This window comes from Cygnus olor, chromosome 15 (assembly GCF_009769625.2).
Source record: "Cygnus olor isolate bCygOlo1 chromosome 15, bCygOlo1.pri.v2, whole genome shotgun sequence".
NCBI lineage: Eukaryota > Metazoa > Chordata > Aves > Anseriformes > Anatidae > Cygnus > Cygnus olor.
In genome coordinates, this window is record NC_049183.1 from 13,032,550 (window position 1) to 13,050,181 (window position 17,632).

A 17,632-nucleotide genomic window follows, 5' to 3' on the forward strand; every position below is an offset into this window, starting at 1 on the left:
AGAAGGAAAAAAAGTTCCTCCTAGAACCCTACAATTACCCCACATGTGGGGTTTGCAGGAAACCATGGTAATCCTAGGAACCTCCCAACCATCTTCCACACCTCCACATTTATACCCATTTGGGATGCCTCAGGGCGGCAGTGTCAAACACAGCCTACACCACTGTGACTCAGACCTCCCACAGATACCATCTGGACTTTTCGGCTGCACGATCCCCTACACTCTCCCTATGGTCTTCTCTCAGGGCTTGGCAGACAGCACAGCTCTGCAACTGCCCAGTCATATAGCGGAAGGATGGACATGCATCCCAAAATACACAGCAAATACAGGAAAAAAATATGTGTAAAAGAGGAAGTGAAGATATAGCGGCATGCAACACTCAAAACAACCTTCAAAGCTGCAGTCTGTGTCCTTCCACTCCTTGTAACGATATCCACAGGGCTTTTAAGGATAAGCCTCTGGAGACTGCTCTGAACTTCTGCTATGGTTACACAGTGACTACTTCAGCTTCTAACAAAACCCCACAAATCTCTACATGTAGTAAGTTGCAACATTTGCTTCTAGAGCCTTTCTTCTCTCAAAAAGGCCAGGAATTTAAATCAATTTTAATACAGAGCAGAGCTGTTTGTCAGCTGGTTCCTTCCCCCCCCCCCCCCCCCATATTATTCTCCTGTCCCTCCTATGTACAATATACTATTATTTTATCTCCCTAATTAGGGGATGAAGCTCCAAGATTTGAAATACATTTTAGTGATGCTGGAAAAAGCTAGTAAAACATTCCATATGAAATGCTTTGCTGCTTGCAGGAGACAACATGGTCTGTAGCTGTAGCATCCCAAGTATCGCTTGCAGTTTCTGTACCACAAGGTGGCACTGAAGATTTACGCAGGGAATTGCAGCCTGCACATTCTCTTACAGGCAATAAAGTATGACATCCATCACCTCCCCGAGGGAGCTAGAGGAAGAAATGGTGCTCCAGAGAAAGCAAGAGGGAATCTTTCGGTTCACAGCAGCAGCCTGAGCCTGCTGGGGATCACAATATGGGCAGCAGCTCACACGGAAGGCAGCACAAGAGATAACACTGCATAAACCTTTCTCCTTTGAACAGGCAGACTACCATCCTCCTCCTGAAAATGCCTCTACAGCTGCATGTGGAAGAGGTAAGGAAACCAGCCATTTTCTTATGCGCTATTCTGACGCATTTCCGAAGGCTTTCTCTGTGGGCACTGCAGGCCTGTGGGCTTTGGCTTCCTCCTATTGTTCAGGATGTTCCATTTTACTTTGAACCTTGCGCTCAGGCTTAGACCACAAAAATCATGTTTCGGGACCACAGAAGAGAATTTGCTGCACAGCCTACTGCTTTTCTACAAGAACAGAAAAATCAAAGCTATTTTAGTAGCTGCATGTGGTGCTGCAGTGAGTCAATGAGACCCTGGGAAGGTTTGTTCAAGACTTCCTGATCAGCCTGCTTGCCATCATTAATATTAGTGCCAAACAACTCTGCTGTTGCACGAGTGCTGCCAGTGTGCAAGCATCTCATCTGCCCGTGCTATTGCAAACAAGACTGTTCCCAGTTTCTATTAGCTATGCAAGTCAGTTGCCCCAGTGTTAGCAAAGACAAGAAAAGCATGTGTGGACTGCTTCTCATTCCAGTTCTCTTCCCCATACTAGAACAAATGACTCAAAGCAACACAAGAGAATAGGTACTGTAAGAGATGACACATAGTTCAAGCATTACCTTTCTCTACAGCTATCAACATTCATCTCTGACTTGACTCATAGTCCTGCAGCGTACTGAATACCCTGCACACATAGTGTTCCAGTGCAATAAGGTTCAGATGTATTAACCACAACCAGAGCAAAGCCAGCAGATTTTTTTTCTGTTGGACCTGTGCTTAAAAGGCCTCACACTCCTGGGATCATATGGGAAAGGGCTCCAGATGCTCATGGGCACAAATCCAATAGCCAGTCTTCATTAGGAAAGAGCTCTACAACACTACAGGATCTAAACCCTCTCTATACCTCTTTTGCTGCCAAGTGTGTGGGACACTGCACACAATGGAACTGAACATGAGGGCTGTGACAAAGGAGAAGAGAACCAGGTAGATGAGGCCTTCCACTCCGTCATAGCAAAAGCCCGTCAAAGCCTGGACGTAATCCTGGAGAGAAAAATGAACAGTTTCCTGATCACTAGAGAGTTAACATTGAGTTCTAATTCAAAAGTCTTTTCCCTGGACTGTGTTCTCTGAAACAATTTAAAAGTTCATAGTCCCTTTCACAGAGCATATTTCTATTTTAATTTCAGGGTCCTCAAGTGTTTTTCATAATTTATCTAACCTTTATTTCCCCTCACAAAGCCCAAATCAGATATAGACATGTCAGTATTTTCAGCCCCACACAGTAAGAAATTAAAAGAGAAAAAGAAAAAAAGCCAGAAAAAAAAAAGAAAAAAAAGAAAAAAAGAAAAAAGAAAAAACTTATCCACCCAAACTTAAGACACCACATTTTTCAATAAGCCTCTCAGGTCCTTCACTCAGTCCCTTTGCCTGTGAACACAAGCATGGACTATCTATTTCTCTACCTTCAGAGATGCAGCTAGGGCAACAGTTCAATCATGCTTTACTGCAGCTATAAGGCATTTCATGGGAAAGGCAATAAGCTATAAGCTATGGAAACAAGTTGGCAGTTCCTGAAACCTTATGGCTGCAGCTTGTAGATGTATAAAGGCATATTATCCTGTTTCCTACCCTGATCTTTAAACACAAAAATAGAAAGCTAACTTGCTCCAAAATCCCATTTTCCTTTCTGCTGGAGTCAATCAGTAAAGCTGTTATAAACTGCTTTGGTACACCGGAGATTCGAAACTCCAAAATAATCAGTATGCTATAAGCTCTACATCCCTCTTTGTGCTTTCTTAGGGCAGGCCCAATTACTGAGTACTCACCAAATGCAGACTCCGACAGTCTACTAAAGCTGTCAGTTGCTGCAAGTTGATCTCTGTTGAATTTAAAACCTCCTGGATGCGCATAAGATACTCCTGCAAGCAACAAGCCAGTAATTATTGCAAATAAAGAGCTTTACAGAAGCTGATCTTGGGCTTTGTATTCATGGAAGGGAAGCAGAGGGAGAGCATAGTTGAGGAGAGTTACCTTGGAGGTGGGGTGCTCTCTGCTTGCTGACCTCACGAGTTCCATAACATCATCTTGCATTTCCACCAGAGCCTTGTGACTTCCTGACAGCTTCTGCTCAACACAAAACATGCAGTGTTTCAGCAACTCAGGCCACACGGACCAAAAGAACTCCTGGGAATTAAGACTTACATCTTGCTCCCAACTACTAAAGCATCTGTATGAATGGTGTAAGTTAAGGATGTCTCAACTGACATGGGTTCAGTTCCAATAGGGTTAAGTTCTACTTTTACCAACCTGTAGGAAGGACAAGCACAAAACACACACACAGAGCTGTGGCCAGTGCCAGGACAGACAGGAAGGAGAAAAAAACAAGACAAAGCACTCATGTTCTCACCACAGCACACAGCTGGATTTTTCTACTAAACCAGATGGCTGAGAAAAAGTTAATACTGAAAGTTGTTTACATTGGGGTGCAGCCTTCATACCCCATTAAAGCATCCATGGGAATTTCACATGCTATAGCATGTCAGAGACTACACTGAACAACCAGAAATGCAACTGATGGCAACAGTGCACAGACTGAAGTGGTCTTCCCCCACCCTTGAAAACAGAGGAAGACAGGATTTAAAAAATCCTAAATATAAACTGTGAAGCAGCTGGTGTCTGCTGAACAGTGGGTGGTGTGGGTTCTTTCTGGCCTCTGATACACAAGACAAAGTTTGGGATGGGCCCAGGTGCTGTTCCTCAGCCCCCACACAAAAGAATAATGACTCACGTTTATACTTCAGGATACAAACCCCCCAACATCCAAGGGATTTAAGAAGGCATATGTGAGAATCACTCCCCCACCCACTGAAGTGGCTGCAGTTTGGGAGTGGAGTGTTGCCAGTGTTTAATCTAAAAGAGCCTGTAAGAAGAGATTCAAAGCAGGAAGTCTGTAGTTTCCCACCCTGGCAATAATTATGGGTGCTCTGTCTCCATGTTGCTTCTCTTAGAAGTGCACCACGTAAACAGAGATACCATGAACAAAGCCATGCTCCTCACCACAACACATACAGGCCTCTGTAAGAGGGCACCGTGGACCTGAAGCTATACAGGCAGTGATGAAGATGGAAAAAAACTGCTCATTAAATCACCTGCACAACTGGAAAGTAGCTACCAAAGCTTTACCAACAGGTGGAGTGTTTCCTGCAGCTAACACCTTGCAATTTGCTGCATGCTGGCATCAGAAGCATTTAACCCATGCCCTGCGAAGAGCACCATGCTGAGAAGGGATGAAGGGAGGGAGGGAGGGCGCTTCCACTCACCTGCTGGAAAGGATTGGGGTATCCAGCACTACAGGTAATGTAATAGCGGAGGGTATCTGCAAAGACAAAAGAGGAGAAAGTCATACTAGGTATGTTGTTTCAGCTTTACAATAGTTTACGACTGCCACAAGGGAGGTGTTGAGTTCTGAAAGCAATACACAAAATGAAAATGCAATATAAATGGAATCACTTCCCTCTCTCTGTGTAGGATTACAGGGCATGGATGGCACTAGGAAAAGGGATGTAGGCTGCATTTGGGGATAGAAGAAAGATTTGTTTTCTCTTGGTTTCCCTCCCCGCAATTAAAACTGCTACTTTTTTGTTTCGCTCTCAACAATAAAGCAGCACATGGCTGCCCCACTTGCATAGTCAGGGGAACCATCAAAAAAGTTTTATTCCAAAGTCAGCACTATTCACAGTATAACCACACTACCAGACCTTAGTCTAGGAGAAATCCAGTGGGATGGTTAATTTCTGTAACTTCTGAGTGTCGGAATAACATTCTACGGTCACTGACAGCAACCAAAGGTAGAGTGCTGCCTAGGGAATATAGCAAAGAGACAACTTAACTTTCAGCCAGTTCTGTTCACCAGCTAGGTCACTAAGCAGCCACAGAAAAATTGGCACAGGAGAGGTAGCAGTGCTGATATAAATACAGGCTGCTAACAAAAATACCTGTGAAAGCACAACATTGGGCCAAAGGAGGTGCAGACACACATCCCTGCACTACCACACCATGCTGAAATGTACCACTTCCTAAATATACAAGCTCATGTGTTTAAAACAAACAAACAAAAGAAGTCTTCACAACTGGGAATTCTTGTATCATACTCCAAAGAGACTAGTTTTAGGCAGTGTTCTGTAGAAGAATGTTAGAAAGCCCTCCTAATTCAAGAAAATAACTTTCAGTAATATTTCCTAAAAACACTATAACCTAGCAAGCAAGCAACGTAATGGAATGTGCTGGGAAAAGAAAAGGAAGAACAAGTTCTTGCCTTTCTGACTTGCATTAGGAATGAAAAAGTAAACATAGTCTGTCTTCTGATGGATGTCACTTGCATGTAATTAGATTTTAATTAGAAGGCTCTAGTTAGACTACTTAAAAGAGTGCATATAATTTCCTTTGCATCTTTCTTTTGACTTGTGCTAAGAAGGTATATTACATATTAAATCAATACCACAGACTTGGCCAGGAAAGAACGCTCCTACCATGTGTTAGGATACCAGCAACAAGTTACCTGGTCAAGGGCCCTCAGATCACTTGCTGGTAACATCCTAAAGGTGCGTTTTAACAGTAGCTCTATCAATAGTCACAGTATCCTCACTGAGTACTCATGTTTATGAATACAGATAAGTAGGATTGTTAAATCTCCAGGCTTGAAGACAGTTTTATTTCTCCTCGTTCAGGTGTGTGTGAAACCAGACTGGTGCCCTCTTCACGAGCCCTCCATAACACTACACCAACACCAACTGCCTGAAGAAAGTCAGCATGCACAAATTACAAGTATCAGGCTTTCCCCTGCCATTCTCAATAGTGCTATAGAGGGAAGTTCTGTCAAAGAGTTGATCGTCCCAATACCGTTAGATTAATTCTCAAACATTTACAGTTCTTCAGATGAATGGGAGCACGTCAGCTCAGAAAAATCAAGGGTGAAGTTTGCTCAGTGAAGATAACAAAAGCTCTAAAACACATACACTGCCTCCCCCCTTCTCCTCATACCCTTTTTTCCATTCCCTTTAATCTTCTATCTGTGACTCTCGGTAAAGCATATTCCATGTCGCAAAGGTATTCTAATCAGTCCCAACTCAGAAATCAGCAAAACGCACAACCAAAAGCAAGGGGAGCTGTGAAGGAAGCAGACCTGGCTGTATCCCGATTCTGCCGCACTTCCCATAAATATTGAATGCACCTTTCGGCAAGCCAGCGCACCGGAGACTGAGTGGTGCAACACAGACCGTCAGCTCCTGCACGCTGCGATGCAACCTGACAGCTGTGATTTATAATTCATTAGCCTACTTTGGGGCAGCTCCTGCCAGATGCTCCATCTCCCCCCCACCGTCTCTTTCTCTGGGATGACTTCTGCCTCCTCTAAACAGCAATCAGCAAAATCTGGGCCGACAGGAGGGCAGCAAGAACTGCTTCGTGGGCCTCACTTTGAACAGACCACACAAACTTTGTGCACAACTACTGTGCCAAGGAAAGGACTGCTCCACCGGGCTCATAAGTCACCCCAACCTATGGGATGGCTAAGGAAAAAATGGATTACAGTGCCCCTGCGTTGAGAGAAAAACACAGCAAGAACGTTACATACAGCTCTGATCTTGTCACCTATTTAATTTAAGCCAACAAACACTGAAAGTTTCGCATAGACTCCCACAGTAGTATCAATTTTACATCACCTTTATAAATGCATCAAGTTGCATGACATACTGCTAATATATGGCTCCAGAAATGTTTCTTCAGGCCCTTCTGGATCATCCCTGGTGGGCAGATTACAGATGAGAGTTCCCGATACCATCAGAATTTGCAACTTGTGAGCCCAGAATCAAAGACTGCTGGTTACAAGCGAAGTAAAAAGCAGAACGATGAAATGAGTGCTTGCCTTGCTCACCCTGGAAGGCAATATCAACAAGGCTTCACGGCAGCAGTACCAGCATTGCAGCCGACTAGTGTGACATTCTGTACGTAAAATGTGTTTTCCGAAATGGCAAAGCCAGCAGGAGCAGCTCTCCCCTGCACTGAACACAGTGCGTTGATAGCTGTGGTGCTTTAAAACTAATGCTACACATACAATAGGCACTGAAGCTGCCTTGAAGTTATCCTGTGCTGTGAAGCTTGTAAATGAAGAGGAGCGTGACCGCTGCCTCCACACCGCCAGGCTGGGAAGAAAGGACAGAACAGGAGGCACCTTCACCACTTTTAATCCCTATGGAGGCCGTCCTGTACAACAGCAAGTCTCACATTTCTGACCAGAGAACAGCTATGCTAAGCCATTATTTGTGCTCTGCTAACAGCTCCAGGCAATTTTGTGTCTCCCCTGTAATTATCTTCCTGTTGCATTTTCCTCTCAAGGAAAATTCCTGAAGGCCGGATCTGATTTTTGAAGCCAGCCTTTAGGAGATGCAGTCTACAGGAGAAGGGTTAGGTAGGGTCACAGTGGCAGCTGCCTGTGCCTGCTGTTGCTAGCAGCAGTCCTCCTGACCCACTCTCTCAGTGCACAGGCAGTGTGGGAGCAGAAGGCACGGAAGGGAACTATCCTAAAAGCTTTATTTTTGTAAAGTCTGTTTTTCCTAGAAAGGAAAGTCGAATTGCCTACTAAAGACAGCTTTAGCTGCTAGAATCCACTCATTGCTTCTGCAACCATGGAGACTTACTATTCATTTCAAAGCTCAGCAGAAATGTGAAAATGGCATTATGCACTTGCCAAAAGGCAGCAAGAAGATCTGCAGGGTAAAGAGCAATCAGGAAAAAAAATCCTAGTTTACAAAATGAAATCCTCACCTTGAGTAGTTTTTCCCAGCTATTCTTCATTTCTACTCAAGCATTCTCTAGCCAGCTTGCTTTTTACAGATATACCCAGATGAGACTGCCTGTGTGTTCAGTCACCAGAGGAGGTTGAACTATAAGGCCTGTGACGTCAAAGAGGAAGCATATTCTTCTGGCCAGGTTTTCTTACCCACTAGAAGTTTTGTTTTCCTAAGGCAAAGGGATGTATCTGCATACCAGCTATATTTCTGTTATATACACCGCTGGTACTGGTGAAAGCAGGCTGACTTGATCATGAGTTTTCAGTAAAGAGCTCATAGCCATCCCAACTGCTCTCCATGCAAAGTTTTCTGCTCGTCAAGAGCCCAACAAAACAACACAGGAAAACACAGCTCCTCAACACCGACAACAGCTCAACACAAATCTCGAGAGCGCCTCTTTGGACAAGCTCTGTCCTGCAGCGCCCATTCAGCCCAAGTAATAACAGTGCAGCCACCACATTCCCCACATGAGGTTTTGTCCTGGCCTTACTTCTCAGATAGGAAAGGATGGTGATGGTGGTGTCAGTCCTCTGGTTCATTCAGCTCTGGGCTTCTAAGATGAGAGTGAATCAGTGAGGCCAATTAGGAGGCTACGTGTAACAAGAAGGCTTGCAGTTTATATCTGAGCAGCTAAGTTGCAGCGTCCAGCCTGAGAAACTTGGCTGGACTGGAGGTAAAAGGCTCCATTATCCATCCCTTGTGGTCAGCAGTTCTTTCAGATGAAGTGAATGTCTCTTCTCAATGCAGCTTTCCAGTAAGAGAATCTGGAGAAAGCTCTTCCCGTTGTTTAGACAGATTGTCTTTTTATTTAATTTTATTCAATAAGTCATCTGATAATAACATAATATCAATGAAAACGAATGAGACTAGAAGATGGCCTCCTGCTTTGAAAATAAACATCTTGACTGCACCAAGCCTTTTTACTAGCAGCAGGAGCTGATTATACAGCCACTGTTCAACTCCATTGGCTTTATCTCAATTAATGAATACAGGGCGAGTTAGGCACATATATATCATGCTCTTCTGCAAAATGATTTAAGCGTCTCCTCCAGGAAACCTGTATTAAGGCTCTCTGCCCAATCCCAGAATGCCCCCCCCCCTTTTTTTTTTTTTTAAACGCAGCACATTTTCTCTACAAAACAAGGACATCTACTTGCCAGCTAAAAACATTACAACAATAATGATGCATTTAATGAGATTATTCTCAGCTCCATTAATTCTATTTAGATTGGCAAACAGCAATTAATACATAAACAGAAATATTAACATACCAGTTGCCCAGTATCCAATGCTGTTATTTTTTTCTGGGAAAAATACTATGAACAACAGCAAAAAAGCATTGCAAATAAGCAAACCTGGGCCACCCGGTGCTAGTCTGAATGCCAGAGCATAGGGCTGGGAATATTACAACCCATCATATCTAAAAACAACAACTAAAAGTAGTGATTAAAGGGAAAAGTTGACCCAGCACTATAAAGCTTCTGGTTGTTTTACATTTAAGATTGCTTGTTGGTTCTTAAATGTCCTTAAAAGCAGATGACAGCCCCCAGCCCAGTATCTTATACCCCAGCACTGGTCAAAAGCAGACACCTAGAAAAGAATAAAAAAAAAAAAAAAAAAGACTGCTTTCAGTCCAGTTTCAGCTCAAGTGATTTCCAAGGTAAACATGATTTCTACATTCTTCTTCCATGGACTGTGAGCCCCTCCTTCAACTCGCACCATCTCTCAGCGATCTGTTTTCTGAACTGAAAAATTCACAGCAGGATGCGCTCTGGTGAAACTAGCTGGAACAATCTTAAAATGCTCCTGCCTCATCTGTCTATCCTGCATCAAAGCAGAGTGTGTGAAGAGCCCGTGCACTAGATCTGGGAGCCTTCAAGCAGCTTCCCCCAGGAGGACAGCCCTGGGTCTGGCTCACAGCCGCCTGCCCTGCCTCCTCAAGCCTGCCCCGTCACAGACACAGCTCAACTCATCACAAAGCAATTGCCACAGTTCACAGCCAAGCGTATTAAGGGATACCAACACTTTTTTCAGACTTATAAAGATGTTTTTAAAGAACTGCTATTGGGATTAAAGCCTCATTGAACAGTTCCACACCACAGTGCTGATATTGTGGTCTTCCTTCCTGCTCAGGTGCACAGGACGCTCCCGACGCGGGGAGCCAAGGCTTTTTTCTATCGCTTCCTGACCATAAACTTCAGCAGAGCAGTGGAAATTCACATGGGAAGGCAGAATGTTTGATCACCTCCCCACCAGCTGCCTAGTGTGATGGCAGGCTCAGAAGCAAGGCTGATTTCCTTCTGTAGAGAAGGAAAGGTGCTTGTGAACGCAGAACGGCTGCTGAACAGCAGGGAGCTGACACACCAGCAGCCCACGGAGGAGGCCGGCCTTCCAGCTCAGGCCTGTGACAACACCTGCTCTTCCTCCTCTTCAGCGTCTCACTCAGCCCCATTCACTGTTATTTATGGAGCCTTAGCAACTGTTGGAGCTGGCGGAGCTGCCAGAACAGAGCCTTATTTCACGCTGGGGAGCTGACTGTCCCTGCCGGGGGAAGCAGGAGGAGGGAGGGGAGTGCCAGGCCCAGCCACTGGCAGCCTCCATGTGCGTGCATGATACTGAGGAGCAAAAACCTGCAGGAGCCGACAAGAACAAGTGAAATGGAAAAGTTGCATGGAAGGGTGTTCCTTCAGCTGCTCAGGGTCAATCAAATTGTTCCCAAATGTTCTGATTTGGGTTACCAAGTTAATACAGTACACAGCTGGCATTAGTGTCCCATATTTCCCCTTGGCCTCCCTAGCCTGTTCACCTCCTCGAACAACACGGAGGCTAGCTGGCACCTGAAGCCACTTCGCCGTCACCCTCACAACCAAGGGAGGATTTTCATCCTGTGCAGTGTTAAACACTCATTCACTTCCCTTATTGCATTTCTTTGTTACAAAGACCCATCTGTTGTGAGCTGCCAGGCTCTCTCCTCTTCCCTCCAGGAAATCAATAAATAAGGCTCTCCAAGAATAAGCTGCACTGTGGTAATATCAACTGGCATGTACTCTTTTATACTACATTCTGCCTCCAGACATAAATATTTCTTATTGCTTCCAATCCCTGCATCCTCAGCCATCACTACATACCTAATTCCCTATCAGTTACACAGCGAGAGGCAGCGATTGGCTAAGCGCACAGCAATAACACTAGATCTTCGGTACACATGGCAAAAATTCTCAGATACCAGCAAATAAGAACCAGCAAAGACACATGTGGCTCCTTTTACAAATCAGTATCATGGCTTATTTGTGATTTATCATCACAGAAACGTACAGAGGGATTATCAGGGGGAAAAAGGGTGGGAGAAAAGAGAAGCTCATTTTATTAGCTATGCAGCAGACTCAGCCCTGGAAAATACCTTTCCTTTTTAGCATTTATCTCTGCTGGCAAGCATCCAGCCATATTTTTGTTAAGCCACAGTTCTGAATATCTGTTTTGCCCCCGAGGTCCAAATTGGAGGCACCCCTCATCTCAACCAACCACTTCAGTCTAAATTAGGAGTGACAAACACAAAATCCATCAGTGCTTCAGCTGAATGCCACAGTGATGCAGGCATATTGCTTGAAATGGAACAGGGTAAACAAAGCAATCAAAATACTGCATTTATAATGGAAAGGGAAATTCATACTTCTCTTTCCTGCTGTTTCCGTTCATTTACCCTTTAAATTAGCTTTCAAAAGACTCCTATTTATAACCACCATTAAGAGACAAATTGATATATATTTGTTAATAACAAACACAAAAAATAAATATTCTAGATGCTGGGATACAGACCCAAGAGCAAATTTTAAAAATGACAACTCAAACTGCACACTCATACTGCTACAGTTCTGTCACTTAAAGGAGGAGAAACAAGACCAAGGTTGCTACATTTAAAGAAAATAATCCAGGGACTTCTGTTGTTCCACCATATCAGTTACTTCCATCTTAGGGCCAAGATGAAATAAGGATTCTAAACGCTTTTTTGACAAAAATAAATAAATAAAATGTACGTATGGACTTCTGACTGGGGTATAAATGTTTTTTTTGGGAAGAACACTGGTTTTGCAGAGTTCCACACACATCTGCTTTTCCCACTGTACACAGGTTGCTAAGTTCCAAACATAGCCACAAATTCTCAGACACTGTCACGCTCCTACGTGACAGCTGAAGCCACAGTTCCCTGTGCCAAAGCCAGACCCAGCACTTACCAGCACTAAGCACTGCATTATCTTCAACCACTTTGGAGATGTAAGCATCAGGGTTAATACAGAAATCACTGGAACCCTAGATAGAGACAAGACAAAAGGGAAAAGGAATTTCAAAGAACACTAATATCAAAGAGCAGTTGAGCCAGGTTAACATCAGGGAACCCTCCACTATAGGGATTTTTCAGACACTGAAGTCTCTCATCGCCATCCCCTCTAGCACAGCTTTACACAGCCGCAGCAGTGCTAGAGTACAAGCGACTGCACCCCACCATGGAGTAGCTCTGTACTTCTCATAGATGCAAATTACTGGGACAGCTACTTAGAACAAGAGACACAGTAAAACAGGCACACCATAATATGCATTAATAGCTACTTAATCTTGTGTTTGATAACTCTGCAGCAAAGGGTGAATGGGACTTGGACAAGAGCCACTTACCACTGCGACAGCCAACTCCAGACCCAAGGATCCCCAGCTGACAATCAGGGCAAACACCCCAAGCAAACACACCCTGTAGGAGACAGACAGATGGCAGATGTAGGAGCTCTGATTTCAAGCATCCAGATCTTTTACAGGATGTATTATGTGCAGTCCAAAGCAATTACCAAAACCAAGAAATTAACAAATACTGCATCTTCACATAAATCATCTCATTTTATATGCTGCAGACAGCAGCAGCCAGGAAAGTTTATGTCCAGTTGTTGGTTCCCATGTTTCCTGACCTGGGGCTGCAGGGAAGGAAAAAGATGCCCAAAGAGAAGCCTTTAGTCTGCTTCTAACAAGGAAGCCAAAGGCATAAAGGCACAGGGGTGGTCCAGGGGAAGGCAGACTGGCAGACAAATGGCTACAATCCTATCACTTGAAATAGTCTCACTCTGGACATTACTTTCTAAACCCAGAAGATATTCACAGAGAAAAATACCCTACCCCCCTATATATGTATGTATATATACAAACAACAAAATGGGGCAAAATCCTTCTGTTTCTAGAATAAATGAGGCTGTCTGGTGTAAGCAATGCATTGGCTACAGACAGTTGGACAGAACACTTTGCCTGTTAGGACACCTGACTTTGGTCTCCAGCTCTAAGCATCTGAACACCACCTGAGCACCTCACATAGCCCAAGGAGAGAGCCAGGCATCTGTAGGCAAACAGCTCAGAGCAATAGTTAGATACCTTACATAGATGCCATGTGAGCACATCTCTGCACAGACTTAAGTTTCGTTCTGGCAGCCGGACCTCATTACTGGCAGAAATAGTGGGAAACGTCTGCTATCAGGCCAAGACAGACACACAAAGCAGCGAGATGATGGAGCGGTTGTCTCATTGATACCCAGCTAGCACACACCAGTGGGAAAAGCTTTTGCACTTCCCCAACCAGCACATTAACTCTTCACCTTTGCTGTCAGTATGAGTGCTAGAGACATTTAGGCAAAAGTGCTCCTCAACTCCCTCAGGTATGGGAATGCAGACTAATAAGCTGTATCATTTTATGCATCCTTATCTTCAGAGTAAAGGGGTACTGGCTTGCTTTCTCTGGCATGCTTTTTACTTCAGGCTTTGTAATACAAGCAGGTTCCTCCCACCTTCCCTCCAAAAAAAAAATAAAATCATAATCAAGATATTCTTTACTCAAACCTAGTGCGAGCACCTCCATGAGAAAGGGACATCTCTTTTCTGTTACATTTGTCTCACTGAAGACTAGAGCTTTACAAAAATATATTTGTGGGTCTGATTTTTATTTTTATTTTAAAAAAGCTCTATTCCTCAGTTTAACAACATATTTCTGAGGGACCACAGATCCATTCACAGAACGGGGATTCGCCTTGCAGAAGTCATGGAGCCTCACCAGACTGAGCCCTGTGCAGCACTCTGGAATAAAGTGGCTAAATATCTTGTTATGCTTTTACAAAGGGATACAAAAATTATCAGTCATGGATCAGCAAGGTTCTGTGGTTTTACGACATAAGGACAACACCGCTTGGTGCCTTCAGCTGAGCGTGGTGATCTGTTCAGTGTGACACAGTTGTTGTTTTACTTTAAATGAAGATGACTGGGTCAGTAACTGATTGCTTGGCTGAAAGATCGAAAACTGGCATTTCACCATCTTGCTTGGCTGTGACACACTTGCTTCTCTATGCCATGTGCTCCCTTTGGGGAATGCCTTAATATGAACTTCTGGCTAACATGGAATGAGATTCTAATTTAAACTCTGGGTTTACCATCTGTGCATACACTTGGACTTTTGTCTGTATAACCTGCCAGGTATGAAGTCATCTGGCAAATAACAAATCTGAATACGCATTCCAAGTATTAATGGTATCACCATGTACCAGGATAAACTCTTGGCTACGTCAGTTGTCAAACTGTCATTATGTTTATGAAACCAGTATCTTTGCCAAATATGCCAAATTAAACCAAGCTTCAACATAGAGAAATATATTTTTTTCTTGTAATGGGGCCTCAGCATGGCAGCATTTGCAGAGCTTTGTAGAACCAAATATGCATTAATATTGCAGTACCATGGCAACAAGACTCCTCCTCATAGCTGTACAAATCACTGTGTGTTCTCAGTTTAAAGTGTCTTCAGGTGTGACAGCCAAAGGTAAACAAGAGCAGATCGTGACACAAAAGGCATGCTACCAGGCTGTGTAAACACATGCAAAGCTTATCATCCATTAACAAATGCCTTCACCACTGTAGAGAATTACAGGGAAATTTTTAAAACCTGTAAATTCAAGGGAGGATGTCCACATTACTATCTACCAGCTGACTGGTATAGAGACAGATATAAACTGTTCAGCCTCAAAAGCCCTTGAAATCAACAGACAATAGTCTAGAAGTTTAAGCTATCGGGAACTTGCACTCAGCTGGCCTTCCTTCTGCACTGTACCTGGGTCAGGACTTACCCCAAAAGAATGGCCCTGGAGTTTCTAATGAGTCCAAAGAGCACCAGCAAACATATTAGAACATGGAACAGGAGCAGGCCCAGGTAACCCAGCCACCTGCAGCAAATAAAAACACAGTTGGCAAAGGAAAACTGCTGCATACAAACAATAGATTAAGCAGTTAAAGTGACTAATGGAGAAAAATAATTAGCCTCTCTTTTCCTGGAGTAAGGGCCACTGCTAATGATTTATCTGCAGAAAGCACTGGCTATTTGCTGGGTCTGGAGTCCAGGCATGCAAAAGCATTCAAACAACATGCTCAGCATACACAGTTGTTGAGAAATGAGACTGCTAATCTTGTGCTACTGTACAAGTTATATGCAACTAGACACCATCAGGTAAAGAAGCATTGCACTTTCTTGAACTAGACATTTGTCAGAATGTGCTTCAGTTAATCCATATGTGTGGACAGAGGTGTTCTTTCGTGGAATACACTTGGTGTGATCTTTTACTCAATAACTTGAATAAAAAGGAAAGTTAGTGCATGGCGTTACCACAAGGAACAAGTTCAGTTTCCTACTCTATTTAGTTAATGCACCATACAACCACTCCCCCAGTGTTAGAACACAAGCTTTTGTACAAGATTTTGTACGTGGAAAATAAGTTTCCCTTCAGTTGGTAACTAACCTACTGAAAATTAAGAAAAAAGTTGTTGCCATGCATTTTCATTTAAACTGAATGCATTTTTGCTCTAAGAAATGAAATCAGTGGACTGGGCCAAGAGCACCTGTAGTAACATACATGGCCTTTGGCTCAGCCACCCAGAACACGCACTTAATTATTGCAAAATAGGCCAAAACAAATGCTACAACCATTGTACTACAGCATACCACACACCTGTACCAGTCATAGAGGTCAATTTGAATTGCCAGCTCCTCCAGAGACAGCTCTTCATTCTTCCAAAAGGGGATCTCAGTTGTTTGCCTGACCAGATCATCCAAGAGACCTTGCAGCTTCTGGATAATGTGCAGGTAGTCCGTCTGCTTTGCGAACATCTCCTCCAGGATGAGTAAGTTTGGCTCCACTGTTTGATTCAGGGCCACTGCGGTATCTAACACCTATAGTGTGGCAAAGAAAAAAAAAAAGTTTAGGAAGTCACAGAAGTGAAAGAGGATTCATTCTTACTAGTGAGTTATGGACAGCTTCTAGACTACTACTTTGCTGTCTTAAGAGGCTCAGACTGCCTACCCTTCAAAAGCAACCTACAAGCATCTATAAGTTGATTGTTTGCAAGTTGTCCTGTGATGGTATCTCAGCTGAGCCTTTACCATGCCTACACACTTTACGTGTAAAACTCTGCTGATAAGCAGGAAATCTTAAATCACAGTGGCCATCCCTTTTTTAACCACCTCCTGTACCTTTGCTTTAACACGGTTTAAAAGCCATTTTCCATACCAAAATATAGAACAGAATAGCACAAACCCAGAACACAGCCACTAGGGCTGGGAAGGCACATTTTTTTCCCTTAAGATTTGTTCACCTTAGTTCTAAAACAGGTTAAAAATGTCTACAATTAAGTCTAGTGGAGGGACATTTGTAGAAGGTTATGATGGCCTGATATTAGTACCTGTAGCCATCAGGGTTGCAGAAAGGTACCATGAAATTTGAGGTAGTACAGCAACAACCAATTGTGCTAAAACGATACATTCTACTAACAGACTCGTCTGCTTTGGCCTGCCTCCATGTCCGTGGAATAGAGCTGATCAGAAGCCGTGTTTAAATCAAGCACAATCGCAAAGAGAAGACTTCATTTAACAAGCTGTGTTTGCTCTGATATTTTTAGAAGAGCTGAAGAAAGCATCACTCCATTAATGGAAATTTTAGCACATCTCTAAGCTTGGAGACTAACAACAACAAAAAAAAAGGCAGAGATACAGGCACAGACAGATTCAGGAGAAGAGGTGCCGAGGAAGTCTGCTCATTCCCTCATTCCCCATTTGTGAGGGTGCCTCCCCTAGTGCTTACCCGGTCCTGGACACCTGCCACAGTGCGGTTTGCATGGCGTAGCGAGTAGGTCAGCCGGTGAATACCGTCACTAGTCTCTCCATTCCCATAGAAGCCAACAGCAATGCCAGCACTGCAGAGGAAAAAAAAAAAAAAAAAGGCAAAAAAGGGTACAGTTAAAGCTAAAGGGTAGCGATATAATGTACCGCTTACCTCTACAAGGCCCTTCGTGGTCACATCAGCAGCTTCCACAGAAAGGGTATCTGCATGTCTCCACAAAGAGCAGCTGGGGTAAGCATGCTCCCCAGCAACCACCAGAAGAGTTAATCTGTAAACGTTCTCCTGCATTTCCCACGCAGACAACAATTGTCTGTATAGCACCCATATAATGAACCATCCCTTCTTAACGTATGCGTTTCATTTATGAATGAAAATCTGTTAGAGAACCATTAGAGAGTTCAGACCCAGCCATGGGCAAGCAGAAATCCAGACAGCCAACCTTGCTCCTGCAAGAGGAAATGGGTGCTACCATTGCTATGTCAGG

The 17,632-nt window shown here is 43.7% G+C and overlaps 1 protein-coding gene and 1 long non-coding RNA gene across 4 annotated transcripts in view; one reads left to right on the plus strand and one right to left on the minus strand.

The window, feature by feature from the left end:
• The window catches only part of TTYH3 (tweety family member 3), a 79,458-nt gene that overhangs the window by 14,750 nt on the left and 47,076 nt on the right, over positions 1-17,632 (minus strand). For all 3 annotated transcript variants that reach the window (XM_040574903.1, XM_040574904.1, XM_040574902.1), the window contains exons 3-11: positions 17,110-17,221; positions 15,982-16,202; positions 15,106-15,201; positions 12,635-12,707; positions 12,199-12,274; positions 4,439-4,494; positions 3,150-3,242; positions 2,945-3,037; positions 2,023-2,159 (exon numbers count right to left, since the gene is read on the minus strand). In XM_040574903.1, the coding sequence (XP_040430837.1) occupies positions 2,023-2,159; positions 2,945-3,037; positions 3,150-3,242; positions 4,439-4,494; positions 12,199-12,274; positions 12,635-12,707; positions 15,106-15,201; positions 15,982-16,202; positions 17,110-17,221 (957 nt within the window). The remainder of the gene's footprint in view (positions 1-2,022; positions 2,160-2,944; positions 3,038-3,149; positions 3,243-4,438; positions 4,495-12,198; positions 12,275-12,634; positions 12,708-15,105; positions 15,202-15,981; positions 16,203-17,109; positions 17,222-17,632) is intronic.
• Positions 2-10,973, plus strand: LOC121078575. Its single transcript, XR_005824642.1, has 2 exons — positions 2-1,160; positions 5,846-10,973. It is a non-coding gene; the product is annotated as an uncharacterized LOC121078575 (long non-coding RNA).